The sequence below is a fragment of the Schistocerca piceifrons genome, chromosome X (assembly GCF_021461385.2).
Source record: "Schistocerca piceifrons isolate TAMUIC-IGC-003096 chromosome X, iqSchPice1.1, whole genome shotgun sequence".
Taxonomy (NCBI): domain Eukaryota; kingdom Metazoa; phylum Arthropoda; class Insecta; order Orthoptera; family Acrididae; genus Schistocerca; species Schistocerca piceifrons.
The window spans coordinates 929,771,357-929,793,854 of NC_060149.1; the positions used below are offsets into that span (position 1 = coordinate 929,771,357).

At 37.3% G+C, this 22,498-nt stretch overlaps 1 protein-coding gene across 3 annotated transcripts in view; it reads left to right on the forward strand.

The window, feature by feature from the left end:
* The window catches only part of LOC124723218 (protein transport protein Sec16A-like), a 228,572-nt gene extending 210,293 nt beyond the window's left edge, over nt 1-18,279 (forward strand). The window contains exons 24-28 of one of the 3 annotated variants that reach the window (XM_047248405.1): nt 11,309-11,473; nt 12,359-12,524; nt 13,507-13,632; nt 13,762-13,847; nt 17,797-18,279. In XM_047248405.1, coding sequence (XP_047104361.1) covers nt 11,309-11,473; nt 12,359-12,524; nt 13,507-13,632; nt 13,762-13,847; nt 17,797-17,928 — 675 coding nt within the window. In that variant the 3' untranslated portion in view covers nt 17,929-18,279. Of the gene's footprint in view, nt 1-10,229; nt 11,208-11,308; nt 11,474-12,358; nt 12,525-13,506; nt 13,633-13,761; nt 13,848-17,796 lie in introns of those variants that run through there. The other 2 variants (XM_047248404.1, XM_047248406.1) reach the window with 2 other exon arrangements.
* The last annotated feature ends 4,219 nt before the right edge of the window (nt 18,280-22,498 follow it).

Here is a 22,498-nt window from a genome sequence, read left to right on the forward strand (position 1 = left end):
TAGCTGTAGCATATGACATACACAATACAGTATAGCTATCAGGGCATTGGTTGAGGAGCCTGAAATGGATGTTAGAAGAGCCTATGAAGAAATTCCAGAAAATTAAGCTAACAGAGTCACAATCAAATAACTGCACTGTACTTTTACATTCACAATTGAGGCACTCTAATCTTCTTTTGTAAAACTGCCATTTAATTGAGAGAGCTTTATTATTGTTGTTGTTATTATTATTATTATTATTATTATTATTATTATTATTATTATTACTTTTTATGGAGGGGAGGATGACATTCTTACACTACAAGTTCTATAGCAGAATCATGGCTTATGTATTGCACATCTGCTTGTAATTAGAGGCTGTTTTTAGTTCAAAATATGCATTGTATTGCTGACACAGTTAACTTATACTATCATTCTTACCAGCTCAATGTAAATATTGTCTCTTTAGTCTTTCTTTTTCATGCTCATCAAGGAAGTGAACAATATTTCAATATGAAGTTAAAGTAGTCTCTTCACGCACTAATGTTGTGAATGAACTGCCACCTTAAGTGTTGTTTAAATCTGTATCAGAACAAGAACAGGACAAGAATATAACAATTAATAATATAAATGCAGCAAATTTGTTTCAAAAAAAATTATTCAAGCATATTAAAATGTGTACAAACCACAGCATATAACTTCAGGATGAAAATTTGTACAATCATTATAGGGGTTGGAAGTAGGAATAAATTGTGGCTTCAGAGCTGAAACTCCTTTCTGTTTACTTGATGGAAATTACTGCCTCCAGTTTTATGCCTTGCATCCTTGAAAAGTTTTGACACTGTTATGCTCCAGTTTACACAGCACATAATTGCATAAAGATGAAATGTAATAATTGTAAAGGGCATATTAAAATTATATCTGATAGACAAATGCTTTCTTGGTTCTTTTCTTAATATTGCTATGACACATTTTCAAACTTTTGTAGTCACAGTTTGTCTCTATGTTCTGTAAATTAAAGTCAACAACTACTACTTTCTGTGCCTTTCATTCCTTTCCTTTGTTGGCTGTATTAGTTTTTTGCCTTCTGTTGTGTCTTTATACTGACCAAATGCGATTTCTAGCAATAAATCTTTTTGGCTGGGGATTACACCTTTCTCCACTTACTTTCTCTCACACGTACAACATGACATCTTCGATAATAAATAGTATTTATCTGTGATTTACAATTAAGATCTGTGGTCAAAGCACAATAATCATGTCAGTAGCTGATTTAAGTGGTGCTGCCAAATGTGTTTTATGCTCATTTAGATTGACACTGTACCTTGTTCATTGGGTCCAAGTTCAGTGTTACATGATAAAGCGGTTTTTGAACTGAGTTCAGATTATGATGTAAGGCCAATATTTATCTCCAGTCAGTAATGTTTATTCAGTAAGCTCTTAGAAATTTCGCCTGACGCAAAAATAAATATAATCACACGTCACTAAATTATATTGGTACAGTTAATCTTTGAATTGCATATTTGCCTGTAGTGTAGGAAGAATACATTATTAAATTTGTTGATGAACTGAGAGATTGGATGACAGATACAACTACATCATTCCATGCTGCTTCAATTCTGTGCCAGAGTTCTTCAGTCATAGTGACTGTTGAGTGGTCACATGCTAATGTCATGGTGCAAATAGAATACCACAACATTGAGCAATGTCAAGGCACAGTGGTCCACTTACCATACACAAAGCCACATGGCTCACTACATACTCAAGCTGCTAACTGCCCCTGTCACTATATCACCAGGTGGCAAGGCTCCTTTCAATCAACTGTACATACCTCTGCCACCAGACTGAAAAACGACTTGGGATAGGGACAGTATAACACTTTCACAATCATTGGGGCATGTTTGTTCCACAATAGGTTGTTGGAGAGTCAGTGGGAATTTGCTGCATGCTATTGCTATTTCTCAATACCCTACTTTAATTACCTATAAGTTGTATTGTCTTAAAGTTTCATAGTTAATCGTGTGTTATGTATTGTTGTAATTTTTTTGAAGCAAACTCTGGTATCTGACCTAAAATTTCAACCTTTACCTCATACACTTGGAATTAATAGTGTTGTAATCCTTACTTGCACTACTTTTTTGTTCTACTGTACTCTTTTTTTTTTTTTTTTTTTTTTTTTTTTTTTTTTTTTTTTTTTTCCTGCAGCTATTAGTGCAAGAAGTCACCTCTGAAGGCCCAATAGTTAGTGAAATATATATTTTACTGCTGTACTGTTACATATTTCATAACATTTAAACAAAAGGACCATGGTTTTCATTTCATAGCCTGGACATTTTGTGTCGGTTTTATTTTATGTGGAGGCTTACAAATTATTCATCAATGTCATTAGGCTGAATTCTTACAAATACTGGTCTTCTGCTATCTCAAAGAGAGAAGTTTGACATTTTTCCATGACCCTTCAATGCACTCGGAGTGAATTATCACCACCATGTGTTATAGGACAGCAGTCCAAGTGGTAGTTCCAGTCTTGCAGGACTCTCCCAAACAAACGTAGTATAAGCTTCTCAGTAGCACTTTCTGTTGTGGCTGATGCACAATCAGTTCATTCTGGGAGGTCTTGAATGAAGCACGTCTGGATATTTGAGTTCCAGTGTGAGGATTCATCTCACTGGAAAATAAATTCCTTTTCCCTTTCTCCTCTTTGTAGAAGTCTGCAATTATGAGCACTATTTATTTGGCTTATTACAATGACACAGTATAGAAACACACAGCAATAACCGTACATATAAGTTTGATTCATACAGACAAAAGATAGCCTGCCAGTATTAAAGTCAATACATAGTCTGAAATCAAATCAAAGGTTCACAGTAGATAGCAGCCAGTACATCTGTCAAATGAGTGCACAAGAGAATGAGTTCTCTGCATGGCAGGCACACAGTTATAGCCAATTGGTGGTCATGGGGTCCCACCGGTAGATGTGAAGTAAGCTCCAGGGTTGTCCCCTCTTAGCAGAGCATCCTTTTGCGGAGACAGCTTGTAGACTGTAGCACGACAGGCGGTAAGCTCTGGAGGTAGGGCTCAATCTCCAACAGCTGCGACAGATCCATGTCACTGTCACAGTCTGTTACTACACTCCTCTTCTGTGAGGTGTGACATCTTGAGATTCCAGAATCACTGGCAACTGTAAGTATGCCTCCAACAACTCAACCTTAGTATAACAGGCACCATTTTGTAACTTGCAAGACAGGTCTTCTAGGCAGGGATTTGGAACAGTATCAATGATGAGCTGGACGTTTACGATCTTGAAATCACCAGATAGATGGAGAGAGCCATCCAGCTTTTTCACAATTACAAGGGGTGAAGCCCCATTAGCTCTATGACACAGGAGTAATCACTTTGAGGGCCTCCAGTATGTCCAGTTTCAGATTAACAGTGTACTGCAGGATGTGCGGAATCAGGCAGGCTTGCAAGAAGCAAGGTAAAGACCTGGGTTTTAACACGTTTCTTGTGAAGGAAGATTTGACATCTCACCTGTATTGCTTATCAGCTCACTGGTGACCTGACGAAGACTTCGCTGAAATGCAACTCGGCTCACCAGCATGCTGAATGCTATGAGTGTAGTTATACCTCTGGATGACGTCACTTCACCATATAGGTGCTAACTGGGCTGTCCGTAACAAAAGCGGACATATCGTTGCATAAACTGCTGCAATAGTGGCCAGCTAGATCCCAAAACAGTGTTTTTTTGTTGGAAATTTTTCCATACTGCATTATTTAGTAAATACGTATCTTACATGAAACAATACAAAAATATTGTTTTCACATAAACTTTGCACTCTTTAACAATTGCAGTCATAAAAAGTCATTCTTCATTTTTGAAGGCCATTCCTAATTTATTTGCAAAACACATAAACAGCTTATACAAACAATACAAAAAATTTGCACTGTTTAAACACTGCAGTCTTAAAAAGATAGCTGTGGTTTTCATTGAAATAACTGATGCACATTTTAGGTTGTCCTGGGCAGTCATTGCAGAAGGTTGTAATTTTCTTGGTTTTGTTGTCTGCTACTGTTTTCCCTTCCTGAGTAAAAATCCTTTTGTAGCACAATGTGCAGCATCGCTGAAATTTTCTTGCTGGTCCCTCAATTTTTCCCAAAGTATGAGCTTTCTTTCTTGACGGAGGAGTGGCAGAGGCAGCATAACCACATAAGTGCTAGGCATTGGACTCTTAGAAAATTCAAACTGACATTCTTCTCCTCGAAGTGCTCTTTTTATAATGCAGAATCCAAGGATTTACTGTAGAGGTCCATAGGAGAAGTTCCATTGCAACTTTTCTCCACCATTTCACCCCCTTTCTCAATGGTGAATAATATGAAGACGTCTAGTCATTGAGATTAATGCCTTTTTTTATCTTGTTGCACTCCAGTATAGCCTTTGGTTTGATTGTAACATCTCCTTTTCTGTTCTTTTTCTTGGTGTTCTCTAAAACATCAGTAGCTCCAGGAATCATTGAAATCATTAGAACTCCACCCGATTAAAATTTTTAACTCCATTATTGTTCTCTGCTCCACATATTACTCTCTTTTTAAGCTGCTTCTCCACAATGTCCTTGGGAAGTTCTGCTGCATTTGGACAAATCGTTCCACAGAGAAGCATATTGTTAGATAACAGCTTATGCGCTAGAGAAATGCTTGTATAGAAATTGTCAGCATAAAGAATGCGACCATGTCCAAAAAGAGGCTCACACACCTTGCAGTTCATTGTCTCTCTCTTGATAGGTACATGAGGCAAAAGTGAGGCCCTCCTCTGTACAGATTTAGCACAGTTTTACGCCATATTTGTGAGACATTTTGGGAATATACTTCCCAAAAATCAGTCTTCCTCTCCAAGGAATCCTGGATTCATCAGGTTACCACATTTCTTCCAGGGCTTAGGGGATTTTGAAAGTTACTCAACAGACGTTCAACTAACAACTGTACAGTGTAAGTCCTATTGCTTACGCATCTAGGGGCATCATTATCAACAAAATGCCAGCAAGATGGTAATGCCAGAAATCAGTCACAAGGCATGGTGGCTTTTATAACTTTATTTTCATACAGTGGATTCTTTGACCAATAAAGTGAAATTTCTGGAACCTCGTTTAACCCCATAATTAACATTATGCCCATAAACTTGCCTATTTGTTCCTCAGAAGCATCAACCCTATTGGAAAGTCGAAAATTTCTTTTTCTGGCATTTTGGACAGTTTCTGTGTTGCATATGTTTGTTTCCAATACAGAATTATTAAATATGTCTTGTGTTACCAGCATTTTGTAAAGATCAGAAGGGGTGTCAAAACTGATGGAAGTATGAACTTCTGACTCCCGATTAAAAATTACACATGTTATATTTTGTCCAGTTGGCCCCTGAATTGGGATATCATTTTCACTACCATTATCAGAGTTATATACAGTATCATGAACCTCATCAGAGCAGGAGTCATCATCACTTACATTTAAATCCGAAGAGGATCATGAATCTTGGGAATTGTAAGCTGGATCATTATTAGATTCAGGAGAGACATCATAGTCACTGAGGTCACTTTTATTTAGGTAGTAGTTCAGATAGTAGTCTAGTCCCTGCTCATCTAATGGTGTACTACATCTTTGTTTCCTTGTTACTGACAGCCCAGAAGTAGATGGATCCTTTTCTAGCTAAACATGCAGTGAAACATCATTACAACTGGTGGCCAACTGTAATTATTATAGGAGATAAACAGTCATCTCATAAACGTAAACAATATTTCACTATAGACCTTAAAGCAGCTATTCTTCATGGCTAGCACTAACAAAAGATGGTGTGTGTATTTTAAAGCAGTTTCTCTTGCTTGCAAACACTAACAAATTACGATGAGTGTATTTTAATGTACAGCAATAAGTAACTTGTTTTCTGTAGCATTTGGTATCTCGTGGTAAATAAATAATACCTTTGTGCCTTCTGCAGCTTAGAATTTGACGTAATAATCACTTCCTCAGTCTCGGGAATTAGCTGAAATTCACACCCATTGGGACACATGTTGGGCCGAGTCACAGGGAATGTTTTAAATGAATTTTTACAGCTGCATCCACAGCCCGTCCTAAACCAGAGGTAAACAGATCTGAATATGAGAAGGTTAAGTCATTAGTGTCACAAAATGGAATTTCCATGGAAAACAAACACACTTTCTCTGAAAAGAAAAAAAAAACAAACTGTTTGCATCTAATCCAAAGATATTTTCCATATTACCGGCATTAAAAACCAAAAAGGAAAGTTTCCTTGAAACGTTTTAATGGGAGACTTCCATAGCTAAAACACCTTTCATGTGTATGTTATGGTTACCATAGGCAGTTACTCTCTGATGATATGCTGTAGCAGAGGAGAACCAAATGCAGCATAGGTAGTACTACTCAGAAGAGGCTGCACCAGTATCCACCTGAAGAGGGACTTCCAAACCATTCACTCATTACATGATTACCAGTTTGACCCATAGCAGGATGAGCCAGCATTTCAATGGAGTACACTGCTTCAGTAAGAGAGCTATGATGAGATCCCGCAAGGGAAGAGGTGGGAGAACCAGACTCCGCATCATACCTATGGTTCCAGTGTCAGACAACCAATGTGTTGACTAATGCTGTAAGAAAAATAAGTAGCTGATCAATGTGGGCAGAGGGAGTGGGAGCATCGGTTGAAACACTGAGGACAAGAAGGTAGACTGTGTGGATTGAAGTTATGTTTAGACAGTGAACCCGAAAAAGATTCTGATAGAGTTATGAGGGAGACATCATACGGAGACACTGGAAGTGTTGCGAGCCTGTTTTTGTGTGCCTCAAGGCTGTTGTGCTGGCATGGCATAACGTGTTTACAGGAGTGGCTGACACAGTTTCGGGAAGTGTTTACTGTTGCATTGGTGGTGACGGTGGACACAGTGAACTGAACCTCCCACTGGCTTTCAGTTTCCTGTGTGAATTTGCAAGTGTGAGCAGCTTTAAAGACGTTGTCTAAGAACAGATCCGCATGCCTTAAAATCTGAGAGCCAACTTGTTTTCGGGTAAATTTTGGAGAAGCAAATCCTGAATCAATGAAGCAATATACGATCAGTGACATGATTCTTCTAAGCACAAAAAAGCACACCAGCAACTAGGACCCTGAAGGTCAGTACCCACCCTCTGTAGGTTTCTTTATAATGTCGGTAAAATTTCAGTCTACCTAATACCAGACAGGATTGACTCCCATAATGATCTTACAGCAGATTACGAAATTCAGCAAAAGGAAACTATCAGGATGTTTCATTGGGGACAACTTGCAGAGCAAACCCAACACACTATGCAAAGACCACGAAAGAAAAAATGACTGCTACCAATTTGAATTGGTTACCTTGAAGGCATTGAAGTGATGGCAGAGGTATTGTGAGTACATTTCCCAGTCATCAACGCTGTCCAGAAATTAAGGGAAGAGTGGAACTGTCAGAGCCATCTAGCCCCTGATAGACACTGTCATTATATGTTGCTGTTGTAAGGCCAACTGCTGTTGCTGTTGTTTCAGCAATGTCCAATCAAGAAGTAATTATATATCGCTGTTGTTGGAGCCACTGTTTCCTACAGCCCACATCCATGTTCTCCAATATATCAATGCACTGAGTGTTTGAAGAGACACGTCACCATTGTAGAAATCTGTAGTTACGAGCACAATTTATTTGGATTTTTACATTGACACCATAAAACTGCACAGTAAAGACAGTAACATGTAAGCTCGATGTCACATGTACAGGAGATATCTGGCAAATATTGAAAGTCCATACATAGTGCGCAATCAAAGCAAAGGTCATCAACAGATAGTGGCCAGTACAGTGGACATTCTATCAAGCCATGAAGTGTTGCATTATGCAATTTCCCAACATGTCTTGGCCTGTTAATTTAGCTGATAGTTTTATTGACAAAGAAAAATGACACACACACATCTCAAAATGGGCTGTAACATTTGATGTAATTGCTGCATTGTTTCTTGATTCTTCACTAAGTCTCAGAAAAAATATCATTGGATCACTCGTTTCTATTTTTCATGAAAAGCCCTCAGAGCCATTAATTCATCCTAGCATAATTATGCTGCAATTTAAGTTTTTTTTCATTTAATTTGGATCAAATTCAGTCTATTCCTAGCTGGCTGTATCCATTGATTTGTCTGTACTAGATAGAAATTATCAGCACACAGTTTACATTGTCTCTTCAGCTACATTTGATGTTCCAGCACATTCATTTTCTATTTTACACCGAGCGAGGTGGCGCAGTGGTTAGACACTGGACTCGCATTCGGGAGGACGACGGTTCAATCCCGCGTCCGGCCATCCTGATTTAGGTTTTCCGTGATTTCCCTAAATCACTCCAGGCAAATGCCGGGATGGTTCCTTTCAAAGGGCACGGCCGACTTCCTTCCCCGTCCTTCCCTAATCCGATGAGACCGATGACCTCGCTGTCTGGTCTCCTTCCCCAAAACAACCAACCAATCTATTTTACAGAAATCATTTGTCACAGAATTCAGATTGACACTACAAGCGGAGCTTGAAATCAAACTTGCTCTCTAAGCCACAACATTATCATTTGTTGTGTATTCATGATCATACCAGTGATAATTGGTTCTACTAGAAAAATTTACACCTTTTTTTGTTAATTGGTTATGCAATCAAATTTCAGTACCAGAACTTCAAACTTACCCCTCAGAGATAGTAGTAAGACTATGTATTTTAGTGTTGGTTTCATTACAACCTTATCAAATTTTCCAGTAATTTGTAATCAATTTGCAGCCACCCATAATTTCCACAAGCTATTGCATTGCTTTTTACTATATTTACACCAGGAACATATTAATCCTTTCTCAATCTTCCTCTCTTCTGTACTGTCCCTTTTCAAAGAGTTGTTGCAACTGGGTTTCCATGTTTGTTGCTTTGAAACTAATTGTGAGTGAGACCATCCTTATTGTTTCCAGATGTGAAGCAGCTTGGGTATTTATCAGAGCAAGGGCTCTTTTTGAGATCATTTGGAGATTTATCGAGCAATTGAAACAGATACCCAAAGGAATGGGTTAAAATTTTATTGTTAGCACATGGGGCCTCTTTCTGGGTGGGTACTGCCTGTTAATGTGTTACAGTCAGAATTTAATGTTCACTCATGTCTGATGTGTCATGTATTGATTGTATAATTAGAAGTATTTTGTAAGTAATGATAATGTGTGGGCTACATATGAACTTAATCAATACTCTTTTGTGTAAAATCAAAGGGGTGTAAGGGGGGTAAGAGCACTCTTTCATTAGATGTTTAATGATGTCAAAGGATCCTCTTATTAACTTGGAAGGGCTGGCTGTTATTGTAACAAATTATAAAGTAAGATAATGATTAGCTTGTATGAAATATTATTCATTAATATTGGCCAAGAGTAATTACTTAAATTTGTCTTATGTGATGTTGGTATTAGTTCTTGCAATTAAAGTGAAATTTTTCTCCCACTATTCTCCTCTGAAATCTTTAGTGTAATGGGTGCTAGATTAAGGTATTTCCTGCAAAAATAAGTCTGCATCTTCATTTAACTTTTATCTCTGGTTATTATTAAGTCACATAGTAACATATGTTATAATGTTTAACTCCCACCCGCAATCTGCTGTGTAGTAGTGAGAGTGAAACCATGAAGTATTTTTATTGATTTTATTGTTCAGCAGACTTTCTGTAGTTTGTAATGACCAAACTAATGCAAAAATCTTCCTCATTTCAAAAATTCAAAACAAAAGTATAGAAGGAAATTAACTGCACACTACTAAAATAATTCCTCCTGAAGTATAATTATTATATAATGCTTTGAACGTTCTTTTAGTCGCAGTTAGCTCTTTGCAGACATGCTCTGTTTCATGAAAATATTAGTCCTGTGTAGAAAATGAGCTTCCATATAAATATATTCTGGAACTTCCATATACTTAACTGGACATTTTGATATATACTGTTGAATACGAAAAAAAAAGACTTGTGTGTACCTTCATAGTCATAACTTTATAATTTTATACAGGAATAACAATGCCTTTTATGCTCACTTGTTTGTGCAAGTCCTCAAATTCTTGACAGTGTTGTTTGTATTGATCCCTCTTTTAACTTTAAATTAAAGACATATAACTGTATGACGTATTGAGATACTACTTAGTACTGATAATGTGTGTTCTCTGCTTCTGTTGTGCCTCATATGGATTACTTAGCAATCAGTGGCATCTGAGTCTGTAAGTACACTGTGCCCTGCTTACACTAATAAACAACAGCATCATGTAACTGTCATTAATTCAAATATTGATACAGATAGACTAATAGAACTAAAATCTGACTTGGACCAAGAAGTAGAAAATCTACTCTATAAAGATAAAAGTTCTGTTTCATTGAAAAGCTGCTCCCTCTTCCATCATGACATTTCAAATGGGGAAAAAATTGAATGCAGGAAACCAAATCAGCACATCAAGCTTTCAAGTGATTCATTTCTTCAAGATTGTTGCAGGATGCGAGTAAAATCATCAAAAGATAAGCATCTGATGAGCAGGCTGACTTCAGGCCTTTACCCATCATCAGTCATTCCTTCAAAGAAACCTATGCAGAAACAGGGAGATAATCATTTACACATTTCTCATTGCAAATATATGTCCTCTGATAAGTGTGCAGTGTTAAGTGGCTGTCAATGCAATGGTGTTTGGAGAAAGGCAGATATCATCTGTGATACTGTGGACTCCTGGAGCAAAATGAAAAGTGGAAACCTTTTTTTAAATATTAAACAGAGTTTGTTCGGCAGTAGTGACGAAAGCAAAGTATATGGTCGCAGTGGGACTAAACCAATAGTATTTGGAGGAACATTTCCTATTGATATGCCATTAGGAAAGGGCTTTCCTATGATTTCAAGCCCACAGCAAACTTTTGAAACTGATGTTCCTTTCAGAAACAACAAAGAGTGTTGATTGTCTTGACATTTTGTTATAATATGATGTGTTGTAACTTTCACACTTACATTAATTTCTGATTTTTTGTCAGTGCTTTACATGTTGTAATTTATGTCAAATATTTTTTTGTCATTGGTATAATTTTGATTTCACATTAAATGTTAAAAAGTACTAAGTTAACACTATTTTTGTCTAAAATGGTGAATAATTACATTCTGTGACCAGCATATGGACTTATTGATTGTAAGACTTCCATGAGCAATAAATTATTGCTCTCAGTTTTATACATTTACTGTAAACTGTTGTAACATTTTGAGAGTAACTGTCGGCTTGGCCATTTATTCCAATATGTGTAGAAAACTGAACCTGGAAGTCCTGCATCATCTCCTTCTGCCAAGGCCAAGCTGAAGGTGGAACCAACAAAACCAGTAGCAAGCAGTTCATGGTTTGGAGGTTTATGGAACAAACTGAGCCTTCGGCCGAAGAATCAAATGAAGCTTCCAGATGACAAGAATCCATCAGTAAGCTATTCTTAAAAGCAAAATAAGTATTAATTTTCTTGAGGAACATATTTTACTTTGAATCATGCAAAATAGCTGGTATTGCATGAAGTATTGTTGAGTTGTTCACGTTCCTTAGAACATCTGCACGATTCATACTCCCCTCCTTTCCTGACCCTCTTCACTATCCATTCCACCACATCCCTACCCCTCTCTCCCTCTCCCTCTACCCCCTCCCACCCCCCCCCCCCCCACCCCCCTCCCATATCCTGTCCAATCCTTCCCCTTTTAAATTTTTGGTTAATATGGGCTGTATTTCCACATAAACGCTTTTGACATATTTACATAATTGTCCAATTTTGATCACTGAGGAAGTGCAGATTCTTCCCTGTAATGGAAAGAATTCCATTGGAAATTCAGAAGAAAATCATTTCACTGAATGATTTAGTTCGTAAGATTTCTTTTTTGTGTAGTTTGAGTGCACTGATGTCAAAAACCAAAATACTGCATTTGAGAAAATATTACAGTTGTTATCATTTGGACATACTGCTGGTGTATATTTTCAGTGAGTACATAGTAACATTTCTTTAATGTGTAATGTCACATGTTACTTAGAAGTGCGAAGAATCTTTGAAAAGTAATCAACTGAATGAGGTGGACATGAATTTTTAATTCCCTGGCCAATAGTCCATAATAAATTTAAGTATTGACAGAAACAGTCTATGATATTTGTTACATTAAATTATGACTGGTGTGAATGACCGAATTTGCTACTGCCATTATTAACACTACCACTTTCACCACTGCCATAAATCATTCTAAAAGCTACAATCCTGTAGAAACAAAATATTATGAATGATTAGTTAAGTGATTTGTTGGATAACTGGTTTTTTCCTGATGTTGCAGATTGTTTGGAACCCAGAAAAAAATAGATGGACTAATTTAGATGTCGATGATGATGATGCTGGTTCTGATGTTCCTCCTCCTCCAAAGATGGAAATGAACAGAACACCTACCCCCTTAACTAACGTTCAAGAACCACAAAACAAATACAAGATGAACAGAGGGAGAAGTACGTACTTGTTTTTTTCCATCTGCTGACCACATTTCATTACAATGCCATATGAACATCAAACTACCCTTGAAAACGTGAGAAATGCTGTGGTGCGTAGCTTACTGTTTTTCACAAGAACAGTTACACAGATTCTCTCCTATAATTATTGTTAAATTTTCCATTGTGTTTTACTGAAAAGCATTATAGATTGTTCTAAATATGGTAAACAAAGGTAGTAACAAAGGTAGTGTTCACCTACTTACACCTGTTGTTTGATGAAGAGAACAGTTTTCCTCTGTAGACAATAATTGGGGTTTTGTTTATATTTTTTCTTTTATTTTCTTCTCCCTTGTTTTATTTTTTAAACATTAAGTTTCATTCGTATGTTGTTTCCTGTTACTTATTTCTTCTTGAGACCTTCTGATTGACTTCTACTTCATTTGGATACCCATGTCATATCGACATATACCTTCCTCTTGCAGTGTCAGTAATTTTCACCCAAGAATCTCCAATTTAGTAACTCAAAAATCATTGTACTAACAAGAAATTTTTCAAAACTTCCTGGCAGATTAAAACTGTGTGCCGAACTGAGACTCGAACTCGGAACCTTTGCCTTTCGCAGGCAAGTGCTCTACCAACTGAGCTACCCAAGCACGACTCACGCCCCGTCCCCACAGCTTTACTTCTGCCAGTACCTCGTCTCCTACCTTCCAAACTTTACAGAAGCTCTTCAAGAAATTTTTCTATTGTAATTTATTGTCCTAAAGACTTCTTTATCTCCTTTACTCTCATTAGCCAATTTAGTTGCTTCATTTATATTTCTAGGTCCATACGGGCTACTATTGTTTTCATCTGAATGTGTTTGCCTGCCTCTTTGAAGATAGTTATTTCACCTTCACTTGTGTATCTTCATACGTAATCTTGATATTGATGTATATAAATAGTTTATTAATTATTTTCTTGTAAAGTGATTTTCAAGGGATTGATTTGTTTCTGTTAGGTCTGCGTGCAAACTATGTGGATGTTCTAGGCAGTAGCAAAACTCCCAATCAAACAATAAAATCAGACTTATTCCCTTCAGTCAGCTCAACACAAGCATCCACTACTTACTTCATCCCAGCTCCAGGTAAGGAGGTTTAGCAGTTGTTTTACAAAATCATTTGCATTATCTTTGTCACTTACTTATTTATTTATTTTCTGATCTATACATATCGAGAATTTATCACTTGTTAAGCAACACACTTTCTATTTACAGCTGATGAAAATGCACCGACGGACTTTCTCACTTCTGCATCAAGTGTAGATGCAGAGAGTGATGTCACCCAAGAATCATCATCTGTAGTGAGTATTTTACATTAAGACAGTGATACTGAACCTAATGTATTTGTAGCTCTGGCTAGTATAATGCAGAATTATGTTTTTAATAAATATGTACAATGTCGGAAACAATCAAGGAACTTTTGCCACAAAGGCCTGTTAGACAAAGTCCTGTTAGGGGCAGTCAGGTGAAGATAGGTCAGATGCCAAAAAGTGTAGCTGAACATTTTATCTCAGCAAAATTAAATTTTTGCAGTTATTAAAACATTTTTCATCTTGGAGACGAGACAGTCAATGGTGTTACAGAATGTACTTTTTGTGCCAATAGCTTTGTAGTCTCAAGTTCACATTTTATTGAAGTGCAGTATAGTGAAATGAAAGAATATTACATTATAGTGTTAATGTCATTGTATAATTAACTTAAAACAGTGATATTAGGAGTGTCTATGACTACAATCATCAGTGGAGTAGAACAAGTTGCACAACAGAAAATTCTTTGATTCAGTTTTAAACTCTCCCACATTATTCACTTGACATTTAGTATAATTGGGTAGGTTGTTGGATACATGTGTGTCCATATATCTGACTCCTTCCTATACTAGTTTCAACCTATTGAAGTATTTGTGCAAGTTTTTTTGATCACAGTGTATATTTGTAATGCAATTCCAAATGTTAATGTTAGGTAACTAGTTCTTGTAAAATGTATGGGAATAATCATATAAAGTTATTAAATAATATTATAATGAAAACTGAAATGAAAATAAATGTTGTACTATTAAATAATTTTGGTCCTAATAGGGTTTTGAATTCATTTATGCTGTTTCACATTTTCTAACAGAATCTGCATATCTTAAAGTTTGCTGATCGTTCCTTCAGACAGACCTACAATGTTCAAATTCATAATGAGATTACTACTGCATAAATTATCAGGTAAAGCATCCCCCACCCCCCACCCCAGAACTGAGAATCCCCTTGCCATCCGTGTCCGGTCACTTCTTACTGAACTCAATGCTTTCCCTCTACCACCTTTACTGCGGGTCCACTTATGTACACCTCTACAGTCCATGCCTTGGCCACAGCTTTGCCTTGACCTATCGCAAGGCCCAAAAGCTTCAGTTCTGCCAGCAATTTTTCTCTCTTCTCAGCAAGTTCCAGGGCTCAGAAATAGTCTACACTGATGGATCAATGGTCGACGATCTTGTTGACTATGCTTACTCACATTGGACGCACTGAACAGCACTCCTTGCTGGATGGCTGCAGTGTTTTCACTGCAGAGTTGATAGCCATCTATCGTGCTCTTGAGCATATCCGCTCCTGCACCAGTGAGTCCTTTGTCATCTCTAGTGACTCCTTAAGGAGCCTACAAGTTCACGACCAGTGCTTCTCTCGACATCCTTTGGTAATGACGATCCAGGAATTCTTTATGCCCTCGGTAACAGTAGCTGTTCAGTGATCTTCATTTGGACCCCAGGACATGTCGGGATCCCAGGAAATGAAGTTGCTGACAGCCTGGCCAAACAGACTACTAGTAAACCAGCTCTGGAGATTGGTCTGCTGGAGACTGATTTCCAGTCAGTCTTCCGCTGTAAAGTTTTCACGATCTGGGATACGGAATGGCGCACCCTCAGTACACCAAATAAACTCTGTGTTATCAAGGAGACAACAAATGTGTGGTGGTCATCCATGCGAGCCACTTACAGGGCCTCGGCAGGCTTTTAATGTTCCCAACACCCTACCTATGGTGGTGGGTGACAATGCCTCAATGGCTGATTTAGTTTTATGTTTTATTCGTGAGGGGGGTTTTTTATCATACGATCTAAGGGTGGACGTCTGGACTTCTCTTCCAGGCCTCCACCCTCCCTCCATTTTACCTCTTTGTCACTCCCTGTGTGTGTCTTGTCTTTTAGGCTGGAGATTTCAGTGTTTTTCAGAGTGGCTGGCTCATCCTTTTTTTATTCCTGTGATCAGCGATCCCAGACCATCTGTTATATGGTTTTAATACATTCCTCTGCTTTTCCTTTTAGTCTATATTTTCCCATTTTGGTTTGCTTCTTTTGTTTCCTCTTTCAGTGTGGTTTCCCATTAGTTTCACACCCTCTTACTCCCCCAGCTCCTTTTTGGAATTGTTTTACCTTTAATCTTGTTTGCCTGTAGAAAAAGGGACTGATGACCCTGTAGTTTGATCCCTTTATACCCCAAACCAACCAACCAGCCAACCAAAGCATCGTTAAAACTGATGTGATTACAAGGTAAAGGAACTTCCACTTGTGTATTGAATACTTCTGGGTTATTTGTGTTGGGCCAAATCTGGATAGAATTGGCCCCCTTTGCTAGTTTCCCTACCTGTCAGCACATAGGGAGAGGACTACTTTGTTTTTGCAGCTGTTTTTCTGACATCATTTTTATCAACAGTTTCATTTATATCTGATGCAAGTCTCTTCTTACCAGATCGATTCAGTTGTCATCCATGCATTGTGAAACTAAATTTTTCATAATTGTTGATGACAAAAAGGCTTAAGTTTCGAACTTCAAGCAGAAGTGTTTTAGTTTTTGATTCATTCATCGATTTTCATTATTCACACAAGACCAGTCCACCAGATCAAATCTCATAGGTAGTTTTGTCACAAATACATTTGTAGTCTGCAGTAGCTGCAAGATAATGACCTTTTTTTTTTTTTTTTTTAAATTCACTAGTCTTGTTGCAGTAAACATTGTTTGATCCCACTAATATCAACACAATCTCTTTTAGTGGAATTGTCACATTCCTTCTCAACATTGTTGAACATGTATCCAAACTTCACTCCAGGCCTAACATGCAGCTGAGACACAATTTCTGTAGGAGAGTTTGATACAAAGTTTGAAACATTGCGTGCATGACTGTCTCCAAATATTTTGATTTTAAGTTCATGGGGCATGTATGTTTTGTGGTGGGAGAACTGTTCTATGCAGATTTCGTGTTTTTACACACAGAGTTTAACACAACAGTGTGGTCTTCTACATTCTTAAATGTAAAATTTATTTATTGGTTAAATTTTGAATTTGTGTAGAACACTGTTCTGTCTCTACTATTCTTACACATTTTTTTCTAATTTGTCCATTCCTATTTTATTTTGTAGACACATTACATTTTTTGTGTATATGTGAGAAAAGTGTTTCGAAACACACATTTCCACCCACTTTCAAGCTGTTGCTGTTCCTCAGAATTTTGCCTCTGTGTTCTAAAGCAGCATATTTTATTTGTAACACTTCAGTATCACTTTGCAACACTCGAATTATTGAATCCTTGCCTCTGATAATGTTTAGATACTTTTTTCACGCATTTACATTATGTAGGTATTACATGACCACAGGTAGTCCACTGTTACCAATTTTATATTTATTTTGCAACAATTTTCACAAAATCACCATTTACAACATTTGCTGTGAATACCTTTCCTGACTTTTTTATAACATGGCTTACAATTATTACCATTTTTTATTTCACCTTTAGCACAGTCCAGTTGGTGCCATGTCGAATAAAGTTAGATAGCTAAGTGTTCATTAATACCCTGACCCTCCTTATATGGCTGGTATAGTGACACTTTGATAACCATCTGAACATGCATTGTCTTCCTCCCCTTCAGAAAGAGACACTCCGGCACTTTGAAGGTGATACATGAAGCTGATACACAAATAATTTGTCGAGTTTACAGTCTCGTTATGTATAACGTATTTTGTGTGTAAGCTAAATCCTGAAAAATATTTTTATTGTACAAAAGTTTGGCAAAACTTTCTTCCTTTCCTTGTTTCATTATACTATATGTATTGTAGGCACAAAACTGAATATGGCTTTTTCAGGAAGATGGCAATCTAAGCAGAAAATGTGCTGTATTTACCAACACCATTAAACAGGTGTTCCACAGTCTGTAATTATTTTGTACTTTGTAATCAGAGATTTTTGTAATTATTTGTATTTGTGTGAAATTTTTTACAGGCTGCAACAGGAAACAACTACAGCATTCCGCCAATGTACGATCCCAACAGCCCAAACTACCCAGCTGCGGCAGTAACATCAACGACGACAGCAGCAGCAGCAACAGCAGCTAGAATCTTATATCCTAACTGACTGTGCTGGCCTCTTCCACTTGATTATTTATCTGTTGTCTATATGGTTTCTGTAAAAAAATCCTTTTGGTATTCATTAGTTTCTTAAAGTTCTCTCTCTCTGTTCTACTTTTTAAATGATTTTGGATTTGTTTATCCATGTGTACATGAGTGTTCTGTTTTACTGGTTTTTATCTTTTTTTCCATATAAATGTTTTGTTATGTCAATGGATGTTCTGTGATAAAAAATGTATAGTACAATATCCATAAATGAAGTATTCAATTGCCTGTTAAGTTCACTATAATGTAATATTTCTGAAATATTTTTGAGCATGTGCTGGAAGTTTATAAGTTCATTCATTTTTGCGTGTTTTACAATTATTTCACTAAGAAATTGTTGTGTTAATTTCATTTGAAAACAATATACACGAATTAGCAATTTTAATTAAAATTCAAAGAATGGTGCTATATGAATGGTGTCGTGGATACAATATTCCCCCCCCCCCCCCCCCCCTCTCTCTCTCTCTCTCTCTCTCTCTCTCTCTCTCTCTCTCTCTCTCTCTCTCTCTGTGTGTGTGTGTGTGTGTGTGTGTGTGTGTGTGTGTGTGGAGAGAGAGAGAGAGAGAGAGAGAGAGAGAGAGAGAGAGAGAGAGAGAGAGCTGAAATAAATTTGATGGATTGATGGGGGGAAAAAAAGTGAAGATGAAATGATGTAGCTACAAATCCTTCAGGTTTGCTGGACCTGCGGTGTGATATATTTAAATGTTTTTAACTAAAAGCTATGTGTGTTACAGATAATAGCAATATAAGATTGGTTGCCAAACACATTAGAAAGTTGTGAAGAGATGGTGGTAACATATCAAAGCTGATAACAAATTGACTTGAGTGTTTAAGGAAAATGCTGGAAAACTATATATGAGAAGGAAAAGAGGGCGAATGGTATGTTGGATGTTTCACAGTTTTAGATGTCAGTGATCGTCTCAAACTGGATCAGGGGTGTGAATGGAACAAAAGACAAGTGGCATGATGACTGTGGATCTCAACTGCACTTGAGTTTAAAGTGTTAATGCACAGATAATGAGAATGAATGCTCCAAAACTAGCTACAATAAGGTAATATTATTTTTAATATCTTACACAACAGGCCTGTCTCGGCTAATTGCCACTATCACGTGACCTGCAAAGATAACAATGGTAAGATTATCTATAAATAAATCATGGCTGTTTTATGTTTACATTTGCATTGGTACTTACGTGTGTGTGTGTGTGTGTGTGTGTGTGTGTGTGTGTGTGTGTGTGTTTTATATATATTTGGTCATTTCCTGATAAGTATAATACTTTTATTGTTAGGAAACATAAAATATACATTTGTCAGATATTTTGACAGTTCAAGTTTCACAGTTCTTTACTATGATGCTGTGTGTTTTCAAAGTATATACAGTTACACAAAATACTGAAAGGACTTACTGTGAACATTCTCAAAGAACTTGAGATTTATATTCATACAAGGAAATATCTGCACAAAATTCTAAATGAACACACAGATTTTAAACATAAATACTATCTCAAAAACTTCATTGCCCTAATAGAATGCAAAACGAAATAGTCATATGGTTAACAAAAGTTACACAGACCATTGATAAAATTTAAAGGAAAGTAAGAACAATGCAATCTAACATCATCTCTGATAAGTTGTATATACTTCGTAAACATATAACATCGTAGTAAAGAACTGTAAACTTCAATTGTCTGAACATCTGACAAAAACATATATTTTATATTTCATAACAACAAAAAGTATTATACTTACCAAGAAACGACGGAAAAAAATTACTATAAATGCAATATAGTCATCACTTCCAATTAGACGCAAGTACCAATACAAATGTAAACATAAAACAATCACAACTGACGTATAGATAAACCTACCAATGTTAATTTCACAGGTCACTTCATACTGACATTAGGCCGAATCAGGTCTGTCATGTAGAATATTAAAAAATATATGTATATGTTACCTTACTACAGCTGGGTTTGGAGAATTCATTTCCATTATGTCTTATACTGACATATACTATGCTGCAGGCCCAATGGAATGTAAAGCACAGATAGTGGTTGATTTTGGATTTTTATGGATTTATTAGGAATATTTCTATGAAAATTCTCTCATTTTCTGTGTGTGTCATCTGTTTGTGTCCATTCTTTACAATTTCATTTCAGTGATGGACATTCATATCTTTGAAACTAAGTGCACTGCAGCTGATGACCACAGTCTTTCTTTAAATGATTGCCTTCCAATATCAGATCCTGAGTGGTTCTTGTTTAGCAGGTGTAAAGGGTGTAACTTGCTACATATGTATGTTTTATATGTACCTATTGCTGATGGGCGAACTGCAGTTCCATAATGGGAGTTAAGCTGTTATGTGTATGTGAGAAACAGGGTGCATACTAAAATATTATTATTATTATTATTATTATTATTATTATTGTTATCATCATCAACATTATTATTATTATTATTATTATTATTATTATTATTATTATTATTATTATTTGTACTTCAAATTCTGTTAGGAGTCAGAAATCCATTTTTGTGAAATCTCAAGAGTCTTTTCATGGGAGACTGGTAAAAGAATATTCGAGGAACAAAATATAATTTTCATGATAGTTGTGTCTTCTTCCTTGTAGTGGATGTTTGGACTAAAATTTGAGTTAAATATAGTGATTAATTTCTATGCTGTGATAATTAGATGTAGTGTATAGTTCTGGAAAGTTCATGCAAAGATCAATTTTTATTTTTTCAAAATGAAAGTCTTATGTTCACATTTTAAAAGTGATACTTGCTGTGTGACAGCATATTCATTTTGAAACTTCCTGGCAGATTAAAACTGTGTATCAGACCAAGACTCGAACTCGGGACCTTTGCCTTTCGCAGGCAAGTGCTCTACCGACTGAGCTACCCAAGCACGACTCACACCCCGTCTTCACAGCTTTAATTCTGCCAGTACCTCATCTCCTACCTTCCAAACTTCACAGAAGCTCTCCAGTGAACTCTTGCAGAACTGGCACTCCTGGAAGAAAGGAAGGGGCGTGAGTCGTGCTTGGGTAGCTCAGTTGGTAGAGCACTTGCCCGCAAAAGGCAATGGTCCCGAGTTCGAGTCTCGGTCCGGCACACAGTTTTAATCTGCCGGGAAGTTTCATATCAGTGCACACTCCGCTGTAGAGTGAAATTTCATTCTGTATTCATTTTGATTAACGAGGCAGTATAACACTGTACCATATCAAACTTCTGGAATAACTGCACAGGAGGGCTGCATCACCACAAAAATTAGAATATCACAGTCTTCATGCGTAAATAGCATCAGTTGCTCCATATATGTGCACTATTTATCTTAACCCTGTGGGGGCTGTGGTTGTATGCTTTTCTGGTCTACAGAACGGAAGCAAAAGTAGTGTGTTTTATTTGTAATCATTGAAAAAGAGACGATGGCAATATTGAATACAAGTAACCCTTATTGTGTGGCAAAAAATATCATATATTTGGGATATGTGACAAGACACGTTTTTAATTTTTTAAATGTAACAAATGCCATACAAAGACAACTGAACATGAAAGCAGAATCTCAGGAGGGAGAAACAATCCTTTCAAAGTATTCTGCTGCAGCTAGTTCACGTGCTTCAAATTATATAAACTGCATCAGTCATACAAGTTTTTTAATGTGTATTGTGAAGGAAGTCAGAGAGATAATTTGGATGACCTCACACATTATGGAAATGAATCTCCCCAAGAAGTCACGTATTTGTGTTATGACTGGGTGCAAAAGTACATAGGAACATTACCACAGTTCAGTCACTAGGTACACTGAGTGAGGGGTCCTGCTCACTCATCGCTTATAGGGTGCCTAAAGGATGCTGCATTCTCGGATAGCTATTCAACAATTCAAGCAAATCACATTAATAGTTTTTATTACCATAAAAAAGTTTGACAATACATAACTTTCAATTTACAATGGTGTCGCAAGCGATGGGCGACATGCAAAAAATCGAAGTCCTTTGCTGCATACAAGGTCAATCTAAGCAATTGATATGGATCCCCTGTCATTACTGCCGTAGTGCTCTCTGCTAGTACTGTGCGGTCTGCTACCTTGCCGATCTAGTATTGTGCGGCCGAGGCTGGCAGGAGCAGCGCTTATATTATCTTCTTGTAGAGACCGCTCCTGTCGTGGTGCAGCCCTAGTCAGCGGGCTATTGGCTGACGTCATCTTCGTGCTGGCATTTGTCGATACCCCGGAACATAAACCCCCCCCCAAAGCAACACACTGTCGTCATTCAGGAAGTGCGACCACAGCAGGGGAGGCAGGAGGGTAGCTGTGGCTGCAGGGGACATCAAGGTTCTGGTCGTACCCCGCCATCCGGCCTGTGCTCTGGCAGAAATGTCCCCCGGAAAAAGGTTCCTGAGGGTACGCGTCCACCTCATGATGCCAGGAACCAGATGAAGACTGCTGCAGTGTGGGCAGGTCCAGCTTCATCGGTAGGATGAGAGGAGGTGAACGCTCCGTCTCCATGGGGTTGTCCTGCAGAGTAATGAGGACA